The 23971-nt window shown below is 39.0% G+C and overlaps 1 protein-coding gene across 6 annotated transcripts; it reads left to right on the top strand.

Annotated features, from left to right (window-relative positions):
• Positions 1-86: 86 nt before the first annotated feature.
• On the top strand, positions 87-23546 carry LOC136441232 (guanine nucleotide exchange factor VAV2-like). Of its 6 annotated transcripts, none has more exons than XM_066437401.1 (31): positions 87-331; positions 7283-7399; positions 7803-7861; positions 8089-8163; positions 8445-8529; positions 8741-8851; positions 9241-9309; positions 9704-9907; positions 10907-10942; positions 11669-11689; positions 12148-12243; positions 12801-12884; positions 13170-13243; positions 13569-13673; positions 14071-14119; positions 14353-14394; positions 14696-14797; positions 15791-15900; positions 16127-16269; positions 16390-16449; positions 16651-16670; positions 17019-17142; positions 17385-17515; positions 17894-17953; positions 18613-18627; positions 18968-19125; positions 19922-20038; positions 20818-20902; positions 21142-21271; positions 21667-21848; positions 22436-23546. In XM_066437401.1, the coding sequence occupies exons 1-31, from the start codon at positions 128-130 to the stop codon at positions 22478-22480; spliced, it is 2913 nt and encodes a 970-aa protein (XP_066293498.1). In that variant the 5' UTR covers positions 87-127; the 3' UTR covers positions 22481-23546. The 6 variants fall into 6 exon arrangements, with proteins under 6 accessions (XP_066293498.1, XP_066293500.1, XP_066293501.1 ...); XM_066437403.1 differs by lacking the exon at positions 18968-19125 and adding an exon at positions 18788-18915; XM_066437404.1 differs by lacking the exon at positions 14353-14394.
• The last annotated feature ends 425 nt before the right edge of the window (positions 23547-23971 follow it).

Below are 23971 nucleotides of genomic sequence, written 5' to 3'. Positions count from 1 at the left end.
GATGTAATGTGTCATATAAAATGTTATATTTATAAACCCCTCTATGGAATACTGAGTAGAGTCGTCTTTATATACATGGTCCTGGGCCATTTGCGCAGGAAGTCGAGCGACTCCGAGCAGATCCAAAATGGAGGAGTGGAGACAGTGCGTACAGTGGCTCATAGAGTGCGGGGTTTTAGCCCCGACACACCGCGCAACATGGCCAGAAGCACAAGTCTTCGACCTGGCGCAGACCCTGAGGGACGGAGTGTTGCTGTGCCAGCTCCTCAACAACCTGAAGCCCGGCTCTGTGGACCTCAGACAGATCAACCTTCGGCCTCAGATGTCACAGGTAAACACCCTGCACAACAACTCTCTGCCTTCTGCACTTTATTTCCTGGTCACAGTTTCGCCACTGCTTTCCTCTAACGATGTTACCTGCTGGTAGATTTGGTGCTAAGTTGTCGGCACAATCACAGGAAGTCCAACTCTAGCCCCGGGCGGAACAGATTTCCGTCCAATTCCAACAAGATGATAAGAATCTGTAGGGTGTTTACATGCAGAAGTCCTGAATACTTTCTACTGAGTTCAAGTTTGTAAGCGAGTTGGACCACTTTCCTGTAAACCAACCCATCTGATAAGACACTCATAGCATTTCACCCAACTGTTCTAGCTGGATGTGTATCTATTTCTCAATAGAAGACTTCAAAGTCTTATAAATAATATAGGCATGAAGAAGGAAGATAATAGAAAATCTGCAGAATCAAGGATGCAAGTGTACACTACAAATTACAAGTTCGGATTATATCTTTCAATTATACAGTATGAAGGTCCGTTTATTCTCTTCAGAAGAATTATACTAATGCGATATCTGTTACATACAGTGTTTGTTGGATAGGTGAAAGTCAATGGCACCAAACTATAATATTAGATACAGCAAATGGTTATCAACTGGAAGTAGAACATAGTTTGCAAAACACTTTTAAGGAACTGTCAGCAGTTTTGCTTTTCCTTGTGTAGGCAGAATCTAGGGCATCTTTAAACCGTTTTAGTGGTCAGCACAACAGCTGCAAGACATCCCACAACTGAAGAACTCTTAAACATGCACAGAACTGGAACATGTTAATAGAAGACTGGCCTTTCAGCTTTAAGATTTTGAGGATGTCCGGCCAACAGAACTGTGCAAAAAACTGCTCGTCATCAGATATTTAGAAAGGAAATAGGTTGATACCCTAACCTCAATCTCCGTGTTTGAGCACATATTAAAGGATGTTCTGGACCAAAGCAGCCATGGCAGAACGGATATGTTGAGGAAACCTGCAGTAAGAAAATGGGTCAGTTTACCAGACATCAGCAGAAGGAGATTGTTATCGACATGTAACTAAGACCTCTGTGCAGTGATGGCGTATCCAGTCATAAGAACTGACTTCGTAGCAACAAGAAGTCCCCAGAGTTTTGGAAACAATAAATGGATCGTAATGTTCTTCATCCAGTGTGCATTAGATAATAGATGCAATAATATTGGTGGAAATTAGTATAACTAAGTTGTTTCTTCCCCATTTCAAGCAAACTACGTAGTACTCAAATGTGATTTTAAAGGAAGCTTTCAGTCATTGTCCAGCAATAGTCACAAAATGTCATGTTTGAAATGAAATATGTGATATTGATTTTTAAGATAACAATACCGGTAATGTCACAGGTGCAGGATATTTAGTATGGTTGTAAGTGTGTTTTCAAATTGCTCTGGAGACCTGGTGGCTTTTATTATGATTCTAGACCTAAACATGAGGTTTCAAAAGAGCGTTCTTTTCCCCATTCAAGAACAATTTCATTGTAGTTGTAGGATATTTACATGAAAGTGAAATCTGTCAGTCTGAAAAGAATACCAATGCAGGTACCTCATCTGGCCACAAATGGTTGTTATCATGTAAATGATCAGCTTGTGTATAAACATGAGGTTTCCCAGGACAGTAAAACTGGAACAGAATTTTATCCTAACAGGTTCAACTGTTTATTCAGGAGGTGCTGTACAAACTTGGCGAGAATATTTGGCAAAATTGGGTTATGAATAATGAGATCTTGGAGTTTCGTATTACAGCTATAAACTAAAGATATAGATAGAGATACAGATACAGTATTATGTAAAAAAAAAAGAGTTTAACTGGTATTTAGATCCCATTTTCACACAGCAGATGAGGTATTGACTTGAGTGCCATTGATTTATCTCACAACCAGGTATGAAGTATTAGCACCCAATAACTATTTATCGCGCAATGTAAGAACAAAGGCATTAGCAGGCAGAGACTTGTCATCACCCTACATGAATAACAATTTCTTTTACCAGCATCATTTTTGGCATGCAGCCAGCAATTGTCCAGACCTTACTTTGAGTTTGAGCCTTAACAGGGCTTGCTAAAAATGTGGACAACATTACCTGTACTAGGAAAGTAGGGCAACCCAAAGACTGATTTATTGGGCATTTCCCCAATATTTAAAAAAATGCTGGACGATTGATTGTGGTACATGTATATGATATATTATCTGGAAGGGTTGGAAAGCAATATGTGAAAGGGGTTGAAGTCTGCCATCTTTTTACCTTCGCCGAGAAGGTTATTCGTCCTATTTTAGACATGTAAATTATGCATAGGCAAAATTTCAGGAATAAATCTGTTTGAAACTGCGCTATCCATCATCTGCTAATGACATGAAAATCTATCCCTATTATACAAGAAGAACAGGATTATGTGACTCCCCCAGGAATGATCAGACACCAGCAAAACCCTTCTTGAATGTTATATTTATGATGTTTGACAGTTTGAGACTCTTAACCAGATGATGTTGACCTTGGGTGCTTTAGTCTATGTATAAATTGGATGTACATGTACAGTCGCAGTGCATAATTTGTGTAATGTTGATAGTAAATTACCTAAATCTGTCTATGCGGAGTGTTTCTGAATTTGTTGCCTTTACAGTCATAATAGTTAAAGGCTACATTTGTGTAGCTTGGTGAAGATGGTGGTCTTATCCGTTACTTTGGAGATAAGCATTTTTAAAATTCAAAATGAAAGAAAATTGTCAAATGGAAGCAATATGATATTGCACAAAAGTATATTCTAACTTCTGAGTGTTATGTACATGTTGTAGTAGACACAAATTATAAAGACCTACATATATATTTAACATTAAGCAGTCAATGACACTTGCAAGGTGAAAAGTTGAAGGCTATAGCAATTGACTCAATTGCAGCAATGTTATTATGGCCTGGGATGACAGTTGACTTATGTGCTCACATTATAACTGATGTACCATTATCTGCAGTGTAATCATATTTAATGGAGCCACAGTAATGGACTGATGAAACAGTGGTGTAGTTACAGTTAACTGTAGCTAATAGGCAGTCAATGGAAAGAAAATGGCCAACAACTACTGTAAATCTATTTAGATTTGTGGCACTTGAATTTCTTGGCAAGGTGAAAATCAAGAGGTCACAGTTGAAACAACTGTAGGAACACAATGGAGTACGGCATATTTTTGTGTATGATGACTGTACACTGTACAGTGAAAGGTTACCGCAAAGAACGCGATTGTGAGAGACACTTGGTAAAAGAGCTGCATTCTCAGGATATCTCCTTATCAGCCAGGTGGACTTTGAACTGGCATCTTAGATGTATATTTGCAATCAAATAATGAAAGTTTTTATGGGCCCTATTTGACTAGTAACAGATAAGTACATATTGTTGCCAGTACAGTCAAACCTGTTTATAGCGGCCACTCAAGGGACTGGCCAAAACTGGCCGCTAAGGACAGGTGGCCGCTATAAAGAAAAAGTCGATTAATTGACCACGAGTGACACGTATTTTCAGTACCCACTGAGATACATTTATTCACGGTGCAGTACACATGTAAACATTGCATAGGTAAGTCACATTTTAGAAAGTCGATTGTTGTTCTTTTACTTCTATTATGGGCTTGAAAAAAGAATTATTGTATCTGCCAACTCCAAAATCCATGGCTTGCTCGGGCTTCATGTCTGTACAGACCAGCATCGCCATACTCTACTCTTTATCCTTCGCGACTGCTTCGCTGCAGGCACACGCGTCACCAACGAGTTTTAATCATATGAAACAAAGTCCTTCGCAGCAAAATGCCACCTAGTTAGTTAAGAACAAAATACATGTTGCTCAGTTGCCACTTACTGTTCGTTTTCGACCGTTTTGAAACATAAAATCGTGGCGATAGTTTTCCTTAGTCTGTTGTTGTTTCGCATCCCGCTTGTCATTATCAGCTTCTACCATTATGCTAATAGGGTACTCGGAAGAAGGTCACTCTTTTAATGGCTTTTTTCTTTTCAGAAAATTGCAATAGCCCAAATTTTACATCATACCAATGTTATTCATATTTCTTTTGAAGCTTTTGGTAAAGTAATTATCCTCAGTGATACTTTGCAGCAAAATAAATTTAGCGCATTGTACCTCCGAAACAGTGGTGTCTTCCGTTGACCTGGCTTTGTGCTGCTGACTATCAGCGCCATTTTGAAAATTGCGCGAAACACGATTTGACTTTGAGCACCGGGGAAAACGGATGTTGGGCCGGCATTCAAACATTTCCCGAACTTACCGCATCAGCTACATGTGCGAGTTGTATTTTCCAAAAAGCTGCCGTAATATTTGTCCAGTCGAAATGCACAGAAATGGTCAATTTTGCTACAATGTACAAATGCAAGCCATGTGAAGAAAATTATACTGACTTCGCGTCAAACCATGGATTTTCTAACAAAGATAAAACATTCTGGTTTTCTTTATTATCATCCTATCCAGTTGAGTCCACATAAATTTGATAACTGCGTGAAAAAATGAAGATTTTGAACCCGGCGTGCGGTGGCCATGCGGCTTTTACCGGCGCGCCGTGACCGTTATCAGCAGTGTTACTGTACTCGCGGGACTGAAAATCTTCTGGCCGCGACCGCGTTGGACAGGTGGCCGCTATAGCCTAATTCTTAATGCTTATGTCAATGGGAAAAATCCAAGGGACCGACAAAAAGTGACCACTATGGGCAGGTGGCCGCTATGCAAAGGTGACCGCTAATACAGGTTTGACTGTATTTGGTATGGTCAGTAACTCAGTTCTGTTGCATGGAAGACAGTGAACACTTCTTTGATGGAAATAAAGGAACACGGTCTATTGAGACCTAGATACTACATTATGACCAGCTGTAATTAAAAAATATTTTGTCAATATGATAGAAAAACTCCAGACTAATATCTCATACAACTAACATTTGTTGAAAATTATTGGAGACTGGAATTGATTTGCTGGTCTAGATGGAAATTCAAGCTGACCTTGCACATGGAAAGAATAAGAAATGTCCAGAAAAGTAGATATTGCACTGAGTTTAATAGGATAGGATTTGGTGTGTTTTAGGTGATAAGATAGCTTGTCAAATCTTCTTATGAAGCCTCTTATCAGTGGGCCCCAGCCATTATTTTTATTACTTTCTGTTAGCATAATGAGTACCAACAACCTTTTAGTCTTGAGTGGATTATATATATGCATAGTGTAGGGTGAAAGGTCGTAAGTGGAACTTATGTCTTAATTTAAAGTATGTAACATGATTTCAATGGACATATCATACAAGTTATGTTTGTTTAACTTTAAAGATAATGATATTCTAGCTGGAAAGGACGCATAAAATCAGGGAAGGAGAAATGAGTAACTAAATGTATTGTAAGGAATTCAGCTTAAAAGTTAGATCTGTCATTTCCCATGTTATGGCATGGTAACATTCGTGATAAGTCATCGTACAATTTCGAATTTTTGAGCAAGCTGTGACAGAACCAACCACCGAAGACTTTTACATAACAGTTTTGCAGGACATCTGCACGCATATCTCAAGAATGCCCTCAGTTTCCATTGTACTATGATGGCACAATGTGTGTGACCAGACCCTCTATATTTGGTGCACTACACATAATGTGACATATGACACCTGTTACGAAAAATGCGGATGTACATGTACTGAATGATGCATGACCTCATGTTGGTCATAATCTTCTCAGAAAGACTTTGGTATTTTGAAGAAAGTGAAGTATTGGGTTACTGTTTCCTGGATCTGTTCTTTCTCTGGCTGTCCATCTACTAATCTCCTAGCCCTGTTCACACATTTTTATCTGAATCAAAGCAGATGTAAAAGAAAATGTTTTTGACTAGTCATGGTGAAGAAGAATCCAGACTTATTAGCTATAGTTGGGATTAACTCTCTATGGGCCAGAGAAGCTACGGATGGTGTCATGGCTGTGATGTTTGAATTCCAGTGACAGATAAAATCTGCCTGTACACTTGAGTGGCTTTGGAACAGTTCCGTTACTCTTTTTGCTGATTACAACAAACATAGGCTGACTAAATCACGCTTCTAGTAGCCCATCCAACTGATTAATTAGCCCCTGGATGTGGTGTAACGCAGGCTACACCAAACACAACTTCTAATCTTATGTCCCATTCTGAGAGCTCCAACCCTCTCCAGTTGCGTGCCAGCCAGGTGAGCGAAAACAGGCTGGGATTCGAACTCCTGACCTTCTGTCTTAGGAGCAGTGTCATTTACGACTGTACGATGCATGCTATCTAGTTTATATAATATCAGGTGTATTTGCAGCCAGTGCCACAGGCAGGTACCCAATGTGTAGGGTAATGAGGCTGTTTAACGTGTTCGAGGCACCTCCTCGAGCACGGGACCCCCGTTTTACGTCCCTCCTGGAAGACGATTTCGTGGAAAGCTTCGTGAGGCTACAGCAATCCGGACGTTCTTGGTTGGTCTCCCATCCAAGCACTGTCCGGACCGCGCGTTGCTTAACTTCCGAGATCGAGGGATCGGGTGTATCCAACGCGCCACGCGGCCGTAGCTATCATGAAATTCTCAAGAGCAGTAGGTCCATGTACATGTGTATAGTAGGACAGTGTTAGACATTTTCGTGCCAGCCGATCTATTTACCCAACAATAAGATCCCATGGTTAGTGGTAACTAAAAGCACCTGTGTTCTCACACCTGTGCTTCAAGCCTTCAACATACAGTTCCTGTTGTGCTTTTAATTTTATACTGTACTAAAAGTTATGTAAAAGTAATGATATTATCAAAACCCTGATAGCAGCCCTTAAATGTTTGCTTCTATTTCATTAGAGGTTTAATTGTACGATATATTTTGTAGCATTCAAAACAAGAGACTGAGTGGTTGTGTAGAATTGTATACAATGTATGTTTTTGTTGTACCACCAGAGCTCTAACAGTGTTGTTCTGTTTCTCCCCAAACAGTTCCTTTGTCAGAAGAACATCAACACATTTCTGGGTGCCTGTAGGACCGTGTTTTTGATGGGCCCTGAGGACCTGTTTGATGCACGTGTCCTGTTCGAGGTCACAGACTTCCTGAAGGTAGGTCTTACTGAAACAGCTGCTTCACATCAGGAAGTTATCATCCACAGTACTGATGATTTTGTTAAATGTTCAGAATGTTTAGATTTTGATCATGCATACTTCGCAGTAAAACATTCCACTTCCTGTAAATTTGACATTGATTTAGTCCATGTTCAGTTCATCTATATTTAGTTTAGGACATCCTCTCCCTTGAAAACATGATGACTTGAATTATATGTATGACAGGATTTGACAAAGTTCAAACAGTTCATTGTTGAACAGTTTTTTTACAGGCCTATTAGTTCATCTTTTCTGCAATATTTTATGCCATAAGCTCATAGATATATATTCATGATATAGCTTTATAAGTTCTACTAATTACAACATATGGTGACTCTCTTGTGTCTGTCCATTTGCACAGGTTATCAAGACGTTGTCCAAGTTGTCCAACACACACCTCGCTATCCAAGCAGGAAAACGGTACTTTCTTTAGATTTGCTACTTGAATACAAATTCTTCACTTATATCGACAGCACATCATTCTGAAACTCTGGTTTTGTTAACTTATTGGTCATCTACATGTATGCTGTAGAAAATTTGTAAAAAATACAGCTATGACAGTGTGCAATAACAGAATGATGCAATTGAAATGGTCTAATGACAGAGGAATGATAAAATGATATCTAACAATTCTGTAATTTTTTCAGGGCATTTCCTAATGCTAGATATGAAGAAGAGGATGATGATGAGGACATCTACAGAAACCTGGAAGACTTGGCCAAGTGAGTGTTTATACTTCACATACCGAGACATACATTCACGTAGTACGGTTTGCAAAGGGTTATTTTAAGACACAGTCAAGGAAAGCAAATGGTAATGACCGTCATCGTATGTATGTAAGAATAAGTGCAACGACAGGGTGATTTCTAACACTTTAGGATGGCTCTTTAATTTCCAAATGTGCCATTTCGCTTGCTTCTATGTCAGTGAAAGCTGGAGTTGTGCATGCTTCTATGTCAATGAAAGCTGTAGTTGTGCAAGCCTGTTCTTGTTGTGTCCTCAGTGAGTGTGACCTGGCAGATGAAGATGACCTTTACGACACCGTCCCTGTGGAGGATGAGGACATCTATGGGGACATTGTCGGAGTTGTGAGTTCTCGTCTTTCTATGGACATGCCTCGCTCCATTCAATTTACATTTGTTTAGTGTCATGACTATACAGATTTTATAAGAATAGGAATAGTAAGGTATACAATAACATGCTTCCAGTAGGTAGGTGACTGTAGAAAATTACTTTTGAAAAATCCTTGTTTTTGTGTGAAAGAATGGTTTCACACTGTTTTCCTTCTACCCTTTACAGCAACAGCCCGTCCAGAAGTCTCTATCTGTCCATGAGAAGAAGAACTATGTTGTAAAAGAACTGCTGGACACAGAGAAAAACTATGTTGAAGCTCTGAACATGATTGTGCAGGTAAAACCACAACAAACGTTATGTCATTATCTGGTATTGAATGGGCTTTTCACTGGTGTACGTCATGCAAGGCAGAATAAGCCCCTGGTCTGAATTGTGGAATGCAGATTAATCTGTTTTTTGCTGTAGGCTTTTCGTGTATAGTGCTAAACTCATGGTTGGAAGAATGCCAGTTGAAAGGTCATTGAACCCAAATTCAAATCATGGCACTACAGGAACAACAGGAAAACTAACATTTTTGAACAAATATATGCTGGCAAAAATATATTTTATCCTTTTGACTCAGCTAAAATAGAAATGGAACAGACCATGAGCACTAACTTGCAGTGCCCCCTAGCTTTAGCAGGTAGTATTGCAGTATACTGATGTTGATGTTTCCTTCTGTCCAGCACTTCATCCTGCCTCTGAGGAACTTCATCTCACCAGATGATGAGCAGATCATCTTCATTAACATACAGGTCAGGAAAAAAGATACTTGTTTGAATCTCATAAACATAAATTAGACTCAGGGTTCCCATTTGATGTTAGAAAGGATGAGACCATGACAGGCCTGGAATAAATGCTGTAAGTAGTAAATGCTGATGTGGTTTGATAACAGATTTGCTTTAACATGTTAAAGCAGTGGCCCTACCAATTTTAGGGTGAGAGTTTGCCTGTCTTGCCCTGAAAAGGAAACCTTGTCTATTGTTCGAAAAGTGATTTTCTTTCAAAGGTAAAATCAATATGAACACTAAAGAACTGATTAAAGATGAAACATGTTTTTTGGGTATTTTTTTCTCATCTACTTACATCAAGCTTGCACCCTCTTCTTCATGTATGAATTTTTGATGTAACATTGCTTCCCCATCCCAGGACCTGTTCAACGTCCACAAGGGTTTTCTACAAGACCTGGAGAAGGCCTCGCGGCACCAGCGCACCAACAACATCAGCAAGTGTTTCCTGGAATGGAAGGACAGGATGCTGATCTATGGACAGTACTGCTCCGACATGCAGTACGGCCAGGACCACGTGGACAGCCTCTGTCAGAGGAAACCGGATGTCAGGACCAAGATCGAGGTAAACTTCTGTCTTTGTCACAACTCGTAGAGATCTGTTTTGCTTACAGTGTCTCACAGTGTTCTGTACTGTCAGATGGTATAATGATTGAAATCAGTGTCTTCAGGGAGGTCATCATTACCTACTACATGTGATTTCTGTCCCTTTCTACAAATGTAGCTGTTCTTTTAGAAATCCCTGTTGCAAAACGTTTTTAGTGTCTAATTCTATACAGATTTGCAGTGTAATGTTTCTGTGTACATGTATGTCTTAATGATTGTACATGTATATAATGACTACTTGAAATACCTTTTATCTTGTCTTGTTTTGCCCACGATTATGAGGGAATTACTGTTCTTCTATTTAGCCTCTATCCTTCCTTTTCTACCATCAGACAAGAAACTGTGATGTAACTTTAATGTACATTTCAGAATGCAAGAGCTGGATTGCTAGATTTTTCTCACTGACCTGCTCTGTGCTTTCGAATGCTTACAGCCATGCTTGTTCTTCTGACATTGTTTTTCCTCTAACAATCTAATAGTGGCAACACACTTGCTGATACAATTTGCAAAGCTAGATGATGTACATTGTTGAAAGCCTGACTAAAAGAATATTAAACTGTTTGGTCCTGGAAGCATGTACCTCAGTATTTGAATTCATTACTTGAAATTTATGTGGGCCTCCAAAACATTTTTCCAGAGTAAGATTTGCAAAACGCTATCCCACACCTCATTTTACCTTCTCCATACTGTAACCTGCTGCAATTTTAACAAAATTGGTGTAAAACTAAAAGTGAGCCCATAGCAGGGAAAAAGTTAACTTTGAAGGCAGCCAAGGCCAAATGCCACAGCCTTGCATTTGAAATATTACTGTTTCTACCAGGTATTTTTCTGTTACCTATATTGATAAAGCATAGAAGAATGAACTGCTCTAACCCTCTCTTGACTAACCCCATGGCGAGTGTGTTGTTGAAGTGTTCTACATTGCTATCTTGCTCTGTTTTCTCCGGCATGCGGCTAGTCCCAGCTGCGCGGACTTGGGCAGGTACAACTGGAGGTAGCTCTCATCTGTGGAGTCCCAATGTGTCCTTTTAACTGTGCCCAGGGCTAGTAGTAGTAGTGGTGCACATGTACCACGGATACTTTTTTTTACTAGTTTTTGCTGAGTCTTTCCTGCAGCACTTTCACCACTTCATATTTTTCTGCTGGCCCATATGTGCTGAAGGCTTAGCAAAGAACCTTCAATGTAGAAAATTTGTATCTATCCTTGCAGAAACAAAAACAAGGATCTAGTCACTTTACAATATTTGCTAGTAATGCTACAAAAAGTAAATTAGCACAGCATGAAATTTCATGCAGATACTAACACAAAAAGAACCTCCAAAACTATGACATGACTCAAACTAACAATATCACAAAGACAAAGGACAGATCTTGTATTGATGTACACCTACATGCATATGAAAAAAAGCTGTCGGGGTGATATTTCAAGTTTTGTTAAGGCAAAGCGTAGGTTGTAAAAGATGGTTTTGCGCAGTTAAAAGGACCTTCAGGTGGTGCAGTATGTTTGTTTTGTGTTTGTACTGTGTGTTGTGTTGTATTGTGTCGTGTTGTATTGTTGTACAGTACATGTATTATGCTGATGTAATGTGATGTACTCTGCTGTATGGTGTTATCTTGTACATACAGGTAGCTACATTTACTGTCATTGTCACTGTGGTACATATCTATTTAATCTGTGTGTCACCAAGAAACTTATGTGTACCTTTATGTATACCTGAAGGTCTGCACTGGACAAGTGAATGTAAGACCTGGTATTTGTAAAAATTAGCCTGATTCGAGGTTACTGTTTTAGATAGCAGTGTCTCTAAGTGCAATATAGCATATCGATATTACTGATACATAACATCTATATTTCCTCATTTTAAGGTAGTCTAGGTGGTGTTTTGTAGAGAAATAGTTTTCAAAGTACTCAACTCCTGCTTTAATGATGTTGGTTAGTTTCTAGTTTCTACCAACCAGTTTCCAGAATACTGTTTATAAGTGATCCCATTTTTTCAACCTGAAAAATAAGAGATTTAAGTCATTTAACCCACAAAACCATGAAAACCATTCTTATTTAGTTTTGGGTTGGTGATATTAAGAGATGATTTGAAGCTGTTGATGAAGGTTAAACATCCAGGTAATAAGATAACGGCAATTACTGGATTTGAATACTGTATGTGTTTATATGAAGTCTGACTATACCCCCCTCCCCCTCAGACATGTCAGCTGGCGTGTAACCAGGGGAAGTTCCGCCTGAGGGACCTGCTGAGTGTGCCGATGCAGAGGGTGCTCAAGTACCATCTTCTGCTCAGGGTAAGGGCTTACTCATTCCAACAGGGCAATCAGGGATAGCAAGTATACAGGAGGTCCCTAGCCTACTCTGGTTTGCTTGTCCGGAACTCATACCGCAGGACGCTCTTGCAACCTTCAAAAGACTATCGTCACAGTAAATGACTCTAATCAAATGGTCATGGACCTAATGACTTGATGAATTATTATTTGTTACTATCATTTATTCATTTTTTATCTATCATTTATATTATTTATATTATTTTGAGTTATCTTGGTTGACCAAGCACTAGTTATATATTGTTATGTTGACCCCTCGACACTCCTCTCAACTTGACCATGCAAAGCGGCCCTGATGGTCGAATAGAGCATTTTCTAGACTGAATAAAGGCACAAACAAACAAAAGCAAACTCCCCCCTCAATCATACTGCTTTGTGACCCTTCCTTCACATGTAAATTTGACATGATTACAGAGTTGGATGATGATATTATGAATAAAGAGCATTCCAGCTAGTCATTTGTTTCACCAGCACATTGAAGTGGTTGACAACGCATGCTTAATTGAATGCTTTCTTTATAGGAACTTATCAAGCACATTCAGAAAACTCCAACTGCCCCCAAGGAAGAGAAGGAAGGACTGGAACAAGCCCTATCAGCCATGCAGGTAAAACATGAGTACTCCAAGTCTTAGCATTTATAGTCACAAAATAAAACTCTTGCACATGTAAAACTACATGTAACATGTGTGTTATCTTAAATGAAACTCATAACATAATTCTACTCATTGTATTACATATCACAGAAAAGTAAAACAGCACTTATATGGCGAAAATAAAGCTCAACAATGCTAGGCGTTGCTGATGTCCTTGGTGCTGAAACAAAGGTTGACCATGTGGTAGTTACTGTAACAGGACAGTTTGGGCCTTACATTTTCATATCTCTCCCACAGGATCTAGCACAGTATGTGAATGAAGTGAAGAGAGACAATGAGACAGTAGAGACCATTAGAAAGGTTCAAGATAGGTGAGAGAAGATAACTTCTTGTTCCTCTTGAAATCCCTTTTGTTTACCTGCTCTTTTAGGTTAAAGCTATATTTTGGTTGCCTTCAGCACATGTATACTTTCTGCATTTTATGAATTTTTGCACTTTATGTATTTTGAAGTTTGATTTTTCTCATACATTGCTAGTTATCTTTTTTTAGATGTTTCATTATAAAACGTTACTGTGTCAAAGTAATGTCTAATCTATGAGGCAGTATGTATTTAGAAACATGTTTTGATATATGGTCATTAGAGGATAACGTGTTATATTTGATTAACTTGAATACCTGTTGTTGATTCTCCCCAGTATCACAGACTATCCTGAGGGGAAGGACCTGTCAGACTATGGCAGACTACTGCGAGACGGAGAGCTGAGATTCAAGAACCAGAGAGATAACAATGTCCAGAATAGGTCAGGTCTTAAGAAGATATTAGGAGAATAAAGCAAGAGTCGTTGTTTATTGGTCATTACAGGATAGAGATGTGTTTAGAAACAAAGTGCATTCTTTCAGAGGGTAGATAAGACTTGTACTTTTAAAGGGAAGTCAAAACTCGTACTTGCAAACTGCAAGGACACAGTTGTATAGAGTTCTGTGAAACTACACTTCATGATTAAACAAATGAAAAGAAATGACTCAGCGATTTTTGACAGTCTGGCTGTAGCTGTCAATGGAAATAAACCACATATCGACAAACAAGCCAAAAACTATACCTCCATTTTTCATGTCGGTATTAATAAACACAGGATTTTGACAGAAGTATCTTGTATCTTGTGAGAAGTGTCCTCATGCTGTTATTTCTACCCCCAGATACTGTTTCCTGTTTGACAAAGCCATGGTGCTGTGCAAGCCACTGAGGGTCAGTAGTCATGTGTTTACGCATCAGTGTTCTTTTTAATTACTTTTCACTGTTGCTTGCTTGGAACTTCTGTCCTATTTGTCTGTCCTCAGAAGAAGTTGCATACTGTGCTACTTACATAGCCTTAAAAACTGTCTATTCTTTGCTTGTTGTGCTGTGATGCCATTGAAGTAGCCAATGTGTGTTTGAATTATTCCTTCTACATGTTTGTGCCCCCCCCCAATGCGCTGCAGAGGTCCAGTAGGATGTCGGAATATATCATTCCCAACTGTCAGGTGCTCACTTTTGCTGTCTTTTCTCTGTCTTTCTGCAATTCTTCTTTCTTAATTACTTTCTGCCCTTTTGGGATTTCTATTTACCTGTCAGCAGCCCCTTTTTTTCTTACCGCTTGCATTTTTTTCTTATGCAGGGTAATGATGTCTGTTATAATAGTGAAGCTATCTTCTGAATTACTTTAAAGTTGTTACCACATGTTGAAGGTAGACTTTGTGTTGGAAGATAGTTTTCTTTGCCCTATATACGAGTATGATGAAACAAATTTAGATGTACTTGTGTAAAATCTTCCTCCGTCTACAGGGTGACACCTACAGCCTGAAGGATGTACTGGAGCTCAGCGACCAGACAATAGATGAGTGTAGAAATGCAGTACCTGAGAAGGGCTTGTTTAACAGGGACAAGGTAGGATGAACGAAACCTTTAGTTCTGCAGCTGATAATGTTGAATAACAAAGTTCTTTATTCACAACCAAGGAGTGACATAACAACCAACATTTCGATGACAGTCATCTTCAGACGGTCATGTAGATGACAGACGTTCATCAAAATGTCGGCTGTTATGTTAGTGACTCCTTGGTTGTGAATAAAGAACTTTGTTATTCCATCATTCACCATCCTAATGAAATTATTCCCGGGGCTAATATTGTCTTTGGGTCCTTTGGGCAGAGATAGTCTGTTTTGGGTTTCGTTGAGTAGAAATATAAACACTCTTCTGATGATCCATATGAATTCTTTGATATTTGAGTGTGATTTCAACAGTACACAAAATTTCCAAATTACCCCTGGAACTTAAGTAGAAGTGTAAAATATAGTGTAGAATGGTGGACACACTTATGGTATGACACATTTGACTTTCTGAAGTAGTCCTTTCTGCAGAAATGCTCTCAGAGGTACATAACCTTTACAATTCCTCCAAAGATTGTTGTTTGGTGTCACACATTTCCTTAGTATGCCTGGCTTTGTGTCACTGGTCTGTTGGTGAGTAGAGGCAGCTGATTTTATTCAGACTCTAATATCCACATTATTCCCACATTGTTTGGTGTTACATTCATACAGTACTGTGTGTATCCTCTCAACCAAAATCATCTTAAAATTGTCCTTATTACCTTCATTTCCTGGTCATCAACAGCTTGCATTGCCACAAGCCAGCATCCTTTTCTCCCATCTAAGTGTCATGCCAACATGTTGAAATTTCTGGAAGAGGTTAAACTATTTTCCAATCTTATAGAAAATAGTTTAACTTTTATCCATAATGTTGTTACCAACACAGATGAACTTTCATGCTAATATGTTGAAATTTCAATGAAGGATTCTTGTATAAAGCTAAAAAGACTGATTCATACTTTAAGATTGTGTAGTTTCTTCACTGCCTGAAGAGTGTTTTTGTTTGTAACAGTGGAATCACTACTGGGAGATGTCAGACAAGCGAGGTGCCTGTGGGTGGACTGTCTATGTCAAGACATCTGAGCTGAAGAGGAAATGGCTGGAGGCAGTCAGCATGGCACTGTAAGTGGAAACGTCTAGCAAAGAAAGGGATATTATCAAGGATTGCCAGCCAGTTGTTAAACCAGTTTGATGTTTGTGTATCTTTTTTCATTTCATGACAGGATGAGAAAACATCCTTTAACAGTTTCACACCCGTAGGTAAAACAAGTAAAATCTCCTAGTTACTGCATCAGTCAGCAAGGAAAAGGTACTAGTATTTGATGGCATAAAACATGGTGTTTTTCAGGGATAACCTGTGCCCGCGGCAGCTGACCCAGGGAAAGGGAGCCACCCACCAGTTAGAGATGTACACGTTCAAGGAACCCACAAGATGCAGTGTCTGCAGCAAGCTGCTTCGGGGAATTTTCTATCAGGGCTATTTCTGTTCAGGTACAAATCTTGGATTGCTATAACAAGGAAGTAATGCAAGTCATAGAAACAGCTGTTATTAAGTCCTTTGATCATGGTAGCCTTTCCTGTATCTCACTTTGTTCTTCCAATTTCTTACAGTTTGTGGGAAGATGTGCCATAAAGAGTGCATAGGATATTTGGATGCCTGCAAGACAGATGGTAAGGCATTGAAAATGTTGCCTGTAGTTTTTAGCCTTGAGAAATATTCCTTTGGTGAGGTCATTGTGATTTTCATTCTTATCTAATAATGGATAGTTTCCCCCTTCATCCTATTTAAATGCATTGACAATATATTGTGCAGAGCATTCCATTAATACAAGAATATGTATAGACTGATGAAGAATGCCCTTTCTCTTCCAGCACCACTCCCACCACCTAGGGTGAGTATCTGACTTACCTTCTACTTTGCAAATATTATTGCTGTCGTCATCATCGTCATCATTATCTTCACTGCTTTTCAGTCCTTTCACTGAGGCGGGCCGTCATTGTTTATGTTATGCATGTAGAGGCTAGCAAAGTCTTGTATTTCGACATTATATATAGCTCTTTTATTGGATTGCCTAGAATTGCTTCTATTGGCATGTATTGACATTTTTAATCTTAGACAACGGCCCATCTCAGTCATGTGATTATGAGAAGTATTCCACTATGCCTCAACAATAGTTAAACTTAAGGAGTAACTAGAACCTATAGTGAGTTCTAACCCATCATCTGTTCTACATGAATAGGACTTCAACAACACACAGTCTCCCACGAGAGTGAGAATGACCCTCCCCCCAGCACCAGAACTCCCCCCAAGGAACATGTCCAGCCCCAGGGCATCCACAACACCCAGCCAGCTGGAGAACAAACGTAAGTCAACACATATTAACCTTTAGCACACTAAGGTAGCTGTTTTTTTGGTACCAATTCTGTATTGGTTACGGGGCTAGGCAGCAGGGAAAAGGTTACATACATAATTCTTACTCTTTAACGAGGAGGGAGAAGGTAAAAGATGGGAAAAGAGGGAGATTTGATGGCTTATCTTCAAGCTAAAATCTTCAACATTGATAGAAGTAGTCCTTGCTGATGCCTGTGTCCTTTTTGCCATGCAGATATGATAGTGCAGGCAGACAGGGCGTATCATGGGATCCCCCCACCTCCCATAGGGGACAGGAAGGCTCTGACGTTTAACGATGGGGAGAGGATGGAAACCACCGACACTACTGACCGGGAGTGGTGGGAGGTATGGTATTTCCTACTGGTGTCTTTCTTCTGCTGACAGTCATCAGTTTCGTGAGACATTTTTACCAACAAATACATCTGTCGGTTGGTTTGAATGGTAGTGTTTATGGCTTAAACATGTACTCAAGTCAATGGTTTTAAAGATGACTTTTGTTGGTGCAACACCTTTTGTAGGGTTGGGAAAGTGTCACACTAGACAAATATTAAAAGAAATGTCATTATAGGATTGGGTATAAGGCATTGGCATTGCTGCTTTACAGTTTTGAAGGAAAGGCAAGTATGAACAAAAGGAAGTTAAAGAATCAAGCATATCGGTAGATATTTTTGTCTTGCAATGTCTAAGTCTAAAAGGCTCACAAATGTAATTCTCAATCCTCAGGGGAGACGACTTAGGGACTTGGAAAGAGGCTGGTTCCCAAAGGACTGTGTGTCAGAACATGTAAGGGTCTTTTCCTTCTTTATATTTGGATCCAGCTCTTCTGTATCCCTTAATGATATTGCTACATAGCCACACCAGCTCATTTTGGACATCAAAAAAAATCCATTATCATCTTATCCTTGAATCTCTCATGAATGTTTTATCCTCCAATTTTTTTCTGAGTGTGTCTTATTCTTGCTAGACATCCTCATGACCATATCACATTACAGGTCAACAAAGAGATATGAAAGTCTCTTCTTGATTATGATATCAACCCCTCTCCTGTCAGTTTCACCACTACTACCATCAGTACTACATAAAATATCAGTTATTTTTGCCTCTTGGCCTCTGATTCTTATCCTCTTTGTTTTGTTGTATAATTGATTTCCTTTGAGACGATAAAGACCCTGTGGCATGACTGAATTAAAATCAAAAGAGACAATACTTCTATTTCAAATGTACTGTATTTGTTGCAGTTGTAAAGTACTAGTGATGTTGCTGTCTGAAGCATAATTCTTTGCATAGCACTTTGTATTTTAAGATAAAAGATAGTCTGATGATTGTTGAATAATCTTACTGTTTACTGTCCTTTCTGCACTTCCTAGTCCTAGTTTTTGTGGTAATGTTGAGTAATACATTCATTCCTTTATTTATGTAAAACTTTTCTCTCAATTTCAAAGGACATTCAAGACCTGGTGAGTTGTGTACAAGTACAAGTATGACTATTTATGACAGGTTTTGGGATAATTCGAGTGTGGTGTGTTGCTTTGTGTTACATGCAATTGCAATTTGTTCCTTGTGATAATGATAACACATTTACAGATTATATAAGCAATGTGAAATGTTTGTTGACAGAAATTATCTAGAAGCCACAAGCCGAGTTACGAGGAACCAGAGAGCAGAAACACCAGCTGGCGACCTCGGTCGCTAGCCACAAATGGGTCCCCGGCCGCTCCAAACAGATCGCTTCAGTCCTTTACCTGGTAATGCCAACCAAACCTGTTTTGTTTTGTGTGTGCTTGTCTTTTGTTTTAGCGTCCCCAGCAAGTAAGACGAGCGTCATCGTCAGGGTTTGCGTCAAAACGGGCGTCAATAGGCTACGAAGACGCGTATCCTGGGGACCAGAATGAACGTAGGAAGTCCGCACCACATGTGCAACGAGTTACGGTTGCAGATTTAAGCAAATACACCTGGTAAAGCCACAAAGTCTTACAGTACCTGGTGATAGGGGCTATGGTGTACTGGCTATGCACGGCTTATAGCTGCCACTAATCTATCACAGAAATCTTCCAGCCGGTACAACAAGAACAGATCAAGGGTGCAATCAGCATAGACATGGGTGTAACAGCAGAAGCTTGCTAAGGCACAGGCTCCTTGCATCTTTTATACTCACACTCTGGTGATAGTAAGGCATTGCATAACTCATAGAAGGTACTGTATGAAATGTGTGCCAAGCTGCAGTGATAGATCTAGGAACATCATGAACATTATGCCATTTTGTCTGTTCAATGTGTGCAATCCTATGATGCAGACATTTGACTCTACAAAGCATTGAGATTCATGCTAGTCTGAATTTGGGCTTAACAGCTGCTGAACATTTTTATTACTTCCTACAGATTGCTGTGCATTTCACTCAGTACCTTCATTGGTGTAATATAGATTTGCAAGCATAATACTCTGCTTTTCTAGGAAATTAAGGGCACCCTTGCAGTGTTTCTACTTCTTGATGTTCCATTGCTTATTAAGTTGTTTCCTTTTATTTGTTTGTTTGTTTTTATGACTTTTTTTTTAATTAGAGACATTAGACTGTCTGAAGTTGTCAGTAGGTACCTACTTTTATTTTCCCATGCTCCAATGCACTACTAAGTCCTGATTGTACTATAAAATGTCTATATTTAGTTTGGCTTCTTAACCACATTTACATGTATGCCCAAAAAAGTTTACAGACATAAGCTCAATGTAGTCCACTGAACTGTTTTACTTCTTAAGGTACACAGGACAGATGGAACGTGCAGAGGCAGAGAAGATGTTGGAGAGCCTGTCAATGGGGGTGTACCTGGTCAGGGAGAGCTCTCGCAGGCCAGGACAGTGGGCCATCAGTCTCAAGTAAGGATGATGAAAAAACACTACTTAAGGTCTCATTTCTGTATTACTCCGAGTGGGTACCCTAAAAGAGTCCGTGCCCCAAAAAATGAACAGCTGCATGAACGTGTGTGTATATCGGTGGGAAATTCCCTTTTAGCAAGCCCAACCTATCTCAAGCGTCAAACTGATGAAAGCTTGTTTGTAACTGAAGAAATTAAGAGGTAAAGTTTGGCAGCCGCCCGCGAGGTCGGACGTCCACAGCCGGACATTGGCGGTAATTCGGTCGATCGCGTTTAGCTGGAAAGTGCCTATTTAGGGGGTGTAGCTAAGTGCCGTTTGTAATTGCCATAAAAAGGTATTGTATGCTAACTGGTAGTTGGCAATTTTTTCACATGATCTAGGGTACATGAGCTCAACAGAGAATGAATGACATTGGTGCATTTCTTATAGCTTCATTACGAACGCGCCCATGTAAAACACGTTTTATAACATGTAAGCCTATGGGGCGAAAAAACTCATGAATGAGACCTTAAGGAAGATATAAATGTAAGACTGTAGATACAGAAGCAGCTTTTCTTGCAACTTAATACTATGGATTTCTATGTGAACAAATTTTTTCCTGTTCAAAAGCAATGAAGTTGACTCAGCTGTTAAAATGCACTTACCAGTATTGCTTGTACTTTAAAATTTGTTTTGTCTGTATTTGTACTTTTTTGATATGCATCATGACTATCCAGATTGTACGGGTATGTTTCTATTGCTGAGTTTAAGGTTGTAACTGTTAAAATTCTTTATGACAGACACAAACAAGTCAAGCATATCAAAGTCAACCAGCAGAATGGCTGTGTCTTCATTGCAGAGGCCAAGATGTTTCCCAACATTGTGGTAAGTCCATCTTATCTCAATTTCACTACCGAAACAACTTCAAATATATCAGAGCCTGAATGTCTGTAGAAGTTGAACTTTTATTCTATCACCAAAATGCCTCTGGCTGGATTTTGCTCTGTACATCCTATCAATAAATGATTTTAACTACTGAAACATGTTTTCAGAATGTGTGTGATCTGACCAATATTTGTTAACTTATTATCTTGTTGTTAAACATGATCATGTTGCCATCACAGGAGCTAGTTGAATATTACCAGAAGAACTCGCTAGGCAGCAGCTTCCCTGGACTGGACATCACCCTGGCCACTCCTTATAAGGAGTACAAGAACCCTCAGAACAGGAACTCTATGCCTCCAGCCAATTCAGGTAAGGTACCTTTCCTCACTGTGAAGATAAGGAGATTACAACATCACATCAATAGAACTGATCATTTACAGCGCAGGCTGTAGACTGCTGCCAAAGTATTACCAGTAGATGAACATTTTCCAGTCTGTGTTTTTATTAGAAAAATGTAGCACTAATATAAGTCAATAGTTATGAAAACTGTTTCTCAGAAGTAGGTAATCCCTGTATTGTATTTTCTTGATATTTTGATTCACAAGGTAGACATTACAAACTGTCATATCATTGTTTCTTTTGCAAAGCAGAATTGCATTGCCCAATAAGAGATTCCAACTTAAACTGTAACATCATACAGTAAGAGTAGTGCAGTAAAAATAAAATTGGAAAATGACATTCATGGAAATCTCACAACCCCCCAGCACCAACAAGAACCAACAGAAGGTCTCGTCAGTACCATCCTATCGGCACGGCTGTGGCCAAGTACCAGTTTGCAGCGCGAGACATGCGGGAGTTGTCTCTGCAGGAAGGGGAGAGGGTGACCATCCTCAGCAAGGCTGGCGGGGACCAGGGCTGGTGGAAGGGACAGAGGGCAGATGGAAAGGTATAATGTGTACTGTTGGTTTTAGAGACAAACTTATATCAAACCAACATGGAAAGTAAGCTCAATCATTTTAAGTAGACTTCAACTGGTAACAACCACCTGATGTGGGCTAATTCACTCACCCAAAATTGTGTCGGAATCAATCACAAAGAAAGCAGTGTTAAACATTAATTTGATGCTACCAGCTTAACTTTATTTGTTTTCCCTCACTTTGAACAGCAGGTTACATGCATTGTGCATTATAGATAGTCTCTACCAGACTAACTTTGCCGGCTATAGGGAGAATATTTGCCAGGGTTTCATTTGCAGGCTCCTGCACGGGCGAAATGTGATCTTCACCATGGACTGATTCTACTGGCTAATTATTCCTTTTTCTGACGAATTCTATGATCCATACGCCAATGGGAGGGCATGGTGGAGGCTACATTATAGAGACTTTGCCGTGTTTTTCTTCATACATTTTGGAATTCCCTTTTTTAAGAACAGTATAATTGTATTCAAACAAAGAGGCTATGAATTGATAGCAACTTTAAGGAGAATCTGATGATCAACCTTACATTTAACTCTTGTGTGCTTCTGTTTTACAGATGGGGTACTTTCCATCCACATATGTAGAGGAGGTGGATGATTGAAGAGTGTTTTTCAATGCTGAGCCGACTTTGAACTGCTCTCTAGAAATTTGGACACCTCCTTTTGATAACACGTCCATGCCACCAAGAATGAAGAACATTGTTCCTGCCAAGAAACAGGAGGCCTTTTACTTTTCTAAGCTGCAATATGATTTTAGCACTAGATAATTTGTGAGTGTAGTTTTGAGGGTAAGTTTATACTCTACTTTCATGCTTGCTCTGTATATCCAGGATCTGACGTACTTCTTGTCCTGTCCTATAGTTAGCAATGCAATTATCTTATGAAGATTATGCTATTTCCTGTGCTCCATGTGTGTTTCTTTTAATGTACGGTCAAGCCGATTTAAAGTGCGTTTTATTTTTGCAATCGTCATTCTTGTTGGTGAAATATTCATTTGTATATAAAATCAATGGTACTATTAATCAAAATGATGTAAACATTCTCTTCGTTATATGACCTTCTGAACACATTTTAAGACACAGTATGTTTGGTGTTCCATATGAATTTTTTCTCTTGCTGTACATTCCTATCTCATATTATGGAACCTACACTGAGTTGTTAAGCTATTTGGTACTTTGTTTCACAAGTTAGATAACCATTAGTTATTGTATCCATATATTCATATAATCATTAGTTAAAACACCAGGGAGTTCTATAGGAAAATTGGCAAGGATATATCTACAACAAACAAGTGTTAGTTGATAATAGAGAAACATAGGAAACGATGTGATGCATATTAGGGACACAATGGACAGTGATAAGTGAAAACTTTATTGATTGTGATGCTCAGTTGTATTACTACATTAGTCCAGATAATTTGCAGGATGTATTTGTAAAGCTGGATGATATTATGAATTCTTTATAGTTAACACTTTACTGGTGATATAAGACTGTCTGCAGGTCTATGTATTAAAAAAGACTTGCTTAGGCCACACCAATTTAATTTCTTGGTTAACGGATTTTTATTTTCCAAAAAAAAAAAAAAATTAGAAAAAGAAAAATCATGAAAAAAGAAGACTGGGCCAGCCTTCTGTTTTGATGATTTTTTTTTCTGAATTTTTTTTTTTTTGAAAATAAAAATCTGTTAACCAAGAAATTAAATTGGTGTGGCCTTAGAGTCCATTCCAAGTCACCACGAGGGTTGTTATTGTCCTAATTTACAAATGTTTTCAATCTATTGTAATTATATGTGTGAGAGATTTTATACTTTAGAAATATTTTGAATGTGATTTCAACTTTATAAATATTTACCCGGTTCTCTAAAACTTAAGAAATATTCATCATATGAAATATGATATTTCTAACAGTTTCTAAATAATTGTAACAGCATTCTACCTTTATTTACAATTATTTACAATTTCTTACCATTTTCTACCATTATCTATAACATCTCTATAAATAGGTCAGACGGCTGGGAAGAAAGCAATTCACACATCCTTGCGAAGTTTAGGGAAGAATGCTATCCACAAAGGACCAAGTGGTGCCCTGCAGTG

The sequence above is a fragment of the Branchiostoma lanceolatum genome, chromosome 9 (assembly GCF_035083965.1).
Source record: "Branchiostoma lanceolatum isolate klBraLanc5 chromosome 9, klBraLanc5.hap2, whole genome shotgun sequence".
NCBI lineage: Eukaryota > Metazoa > Chordata > Leptocardii > Amphioxiformes > Branchiostomatidae > Branchiostoma > Branchiostoma lanceolatum.
Note: the sequence above shows the minus strand (reverse complement) of the source record. Positions and strands in the feature narration are given on the sequence as shown.

Bases quoted from the DNA above. Each gene is read 5' to 3' on its own strand.
- LOC136441232 (XM_066437401.1), top strand. From the start codon at position 128: ATGGAGGAGTGGAGACAGTGCGTACAGTGGCTCATAGAGTGCGGGGTT. The intron at 14,395-14,695 runs GTGCTCACTTTT...CTCCGTCTACAG, and splicing joins ATATCATTCCCAACTGTCAG to GGTGACACCTACAGCCTGAA. The intron at 21,272-21,666 runs GTAAGGTACCTT...ACAACCCCCCAG, and splicing joins TATGCCTCCAGCCAATTCAG to CACCAACAAGAACCAACAGA.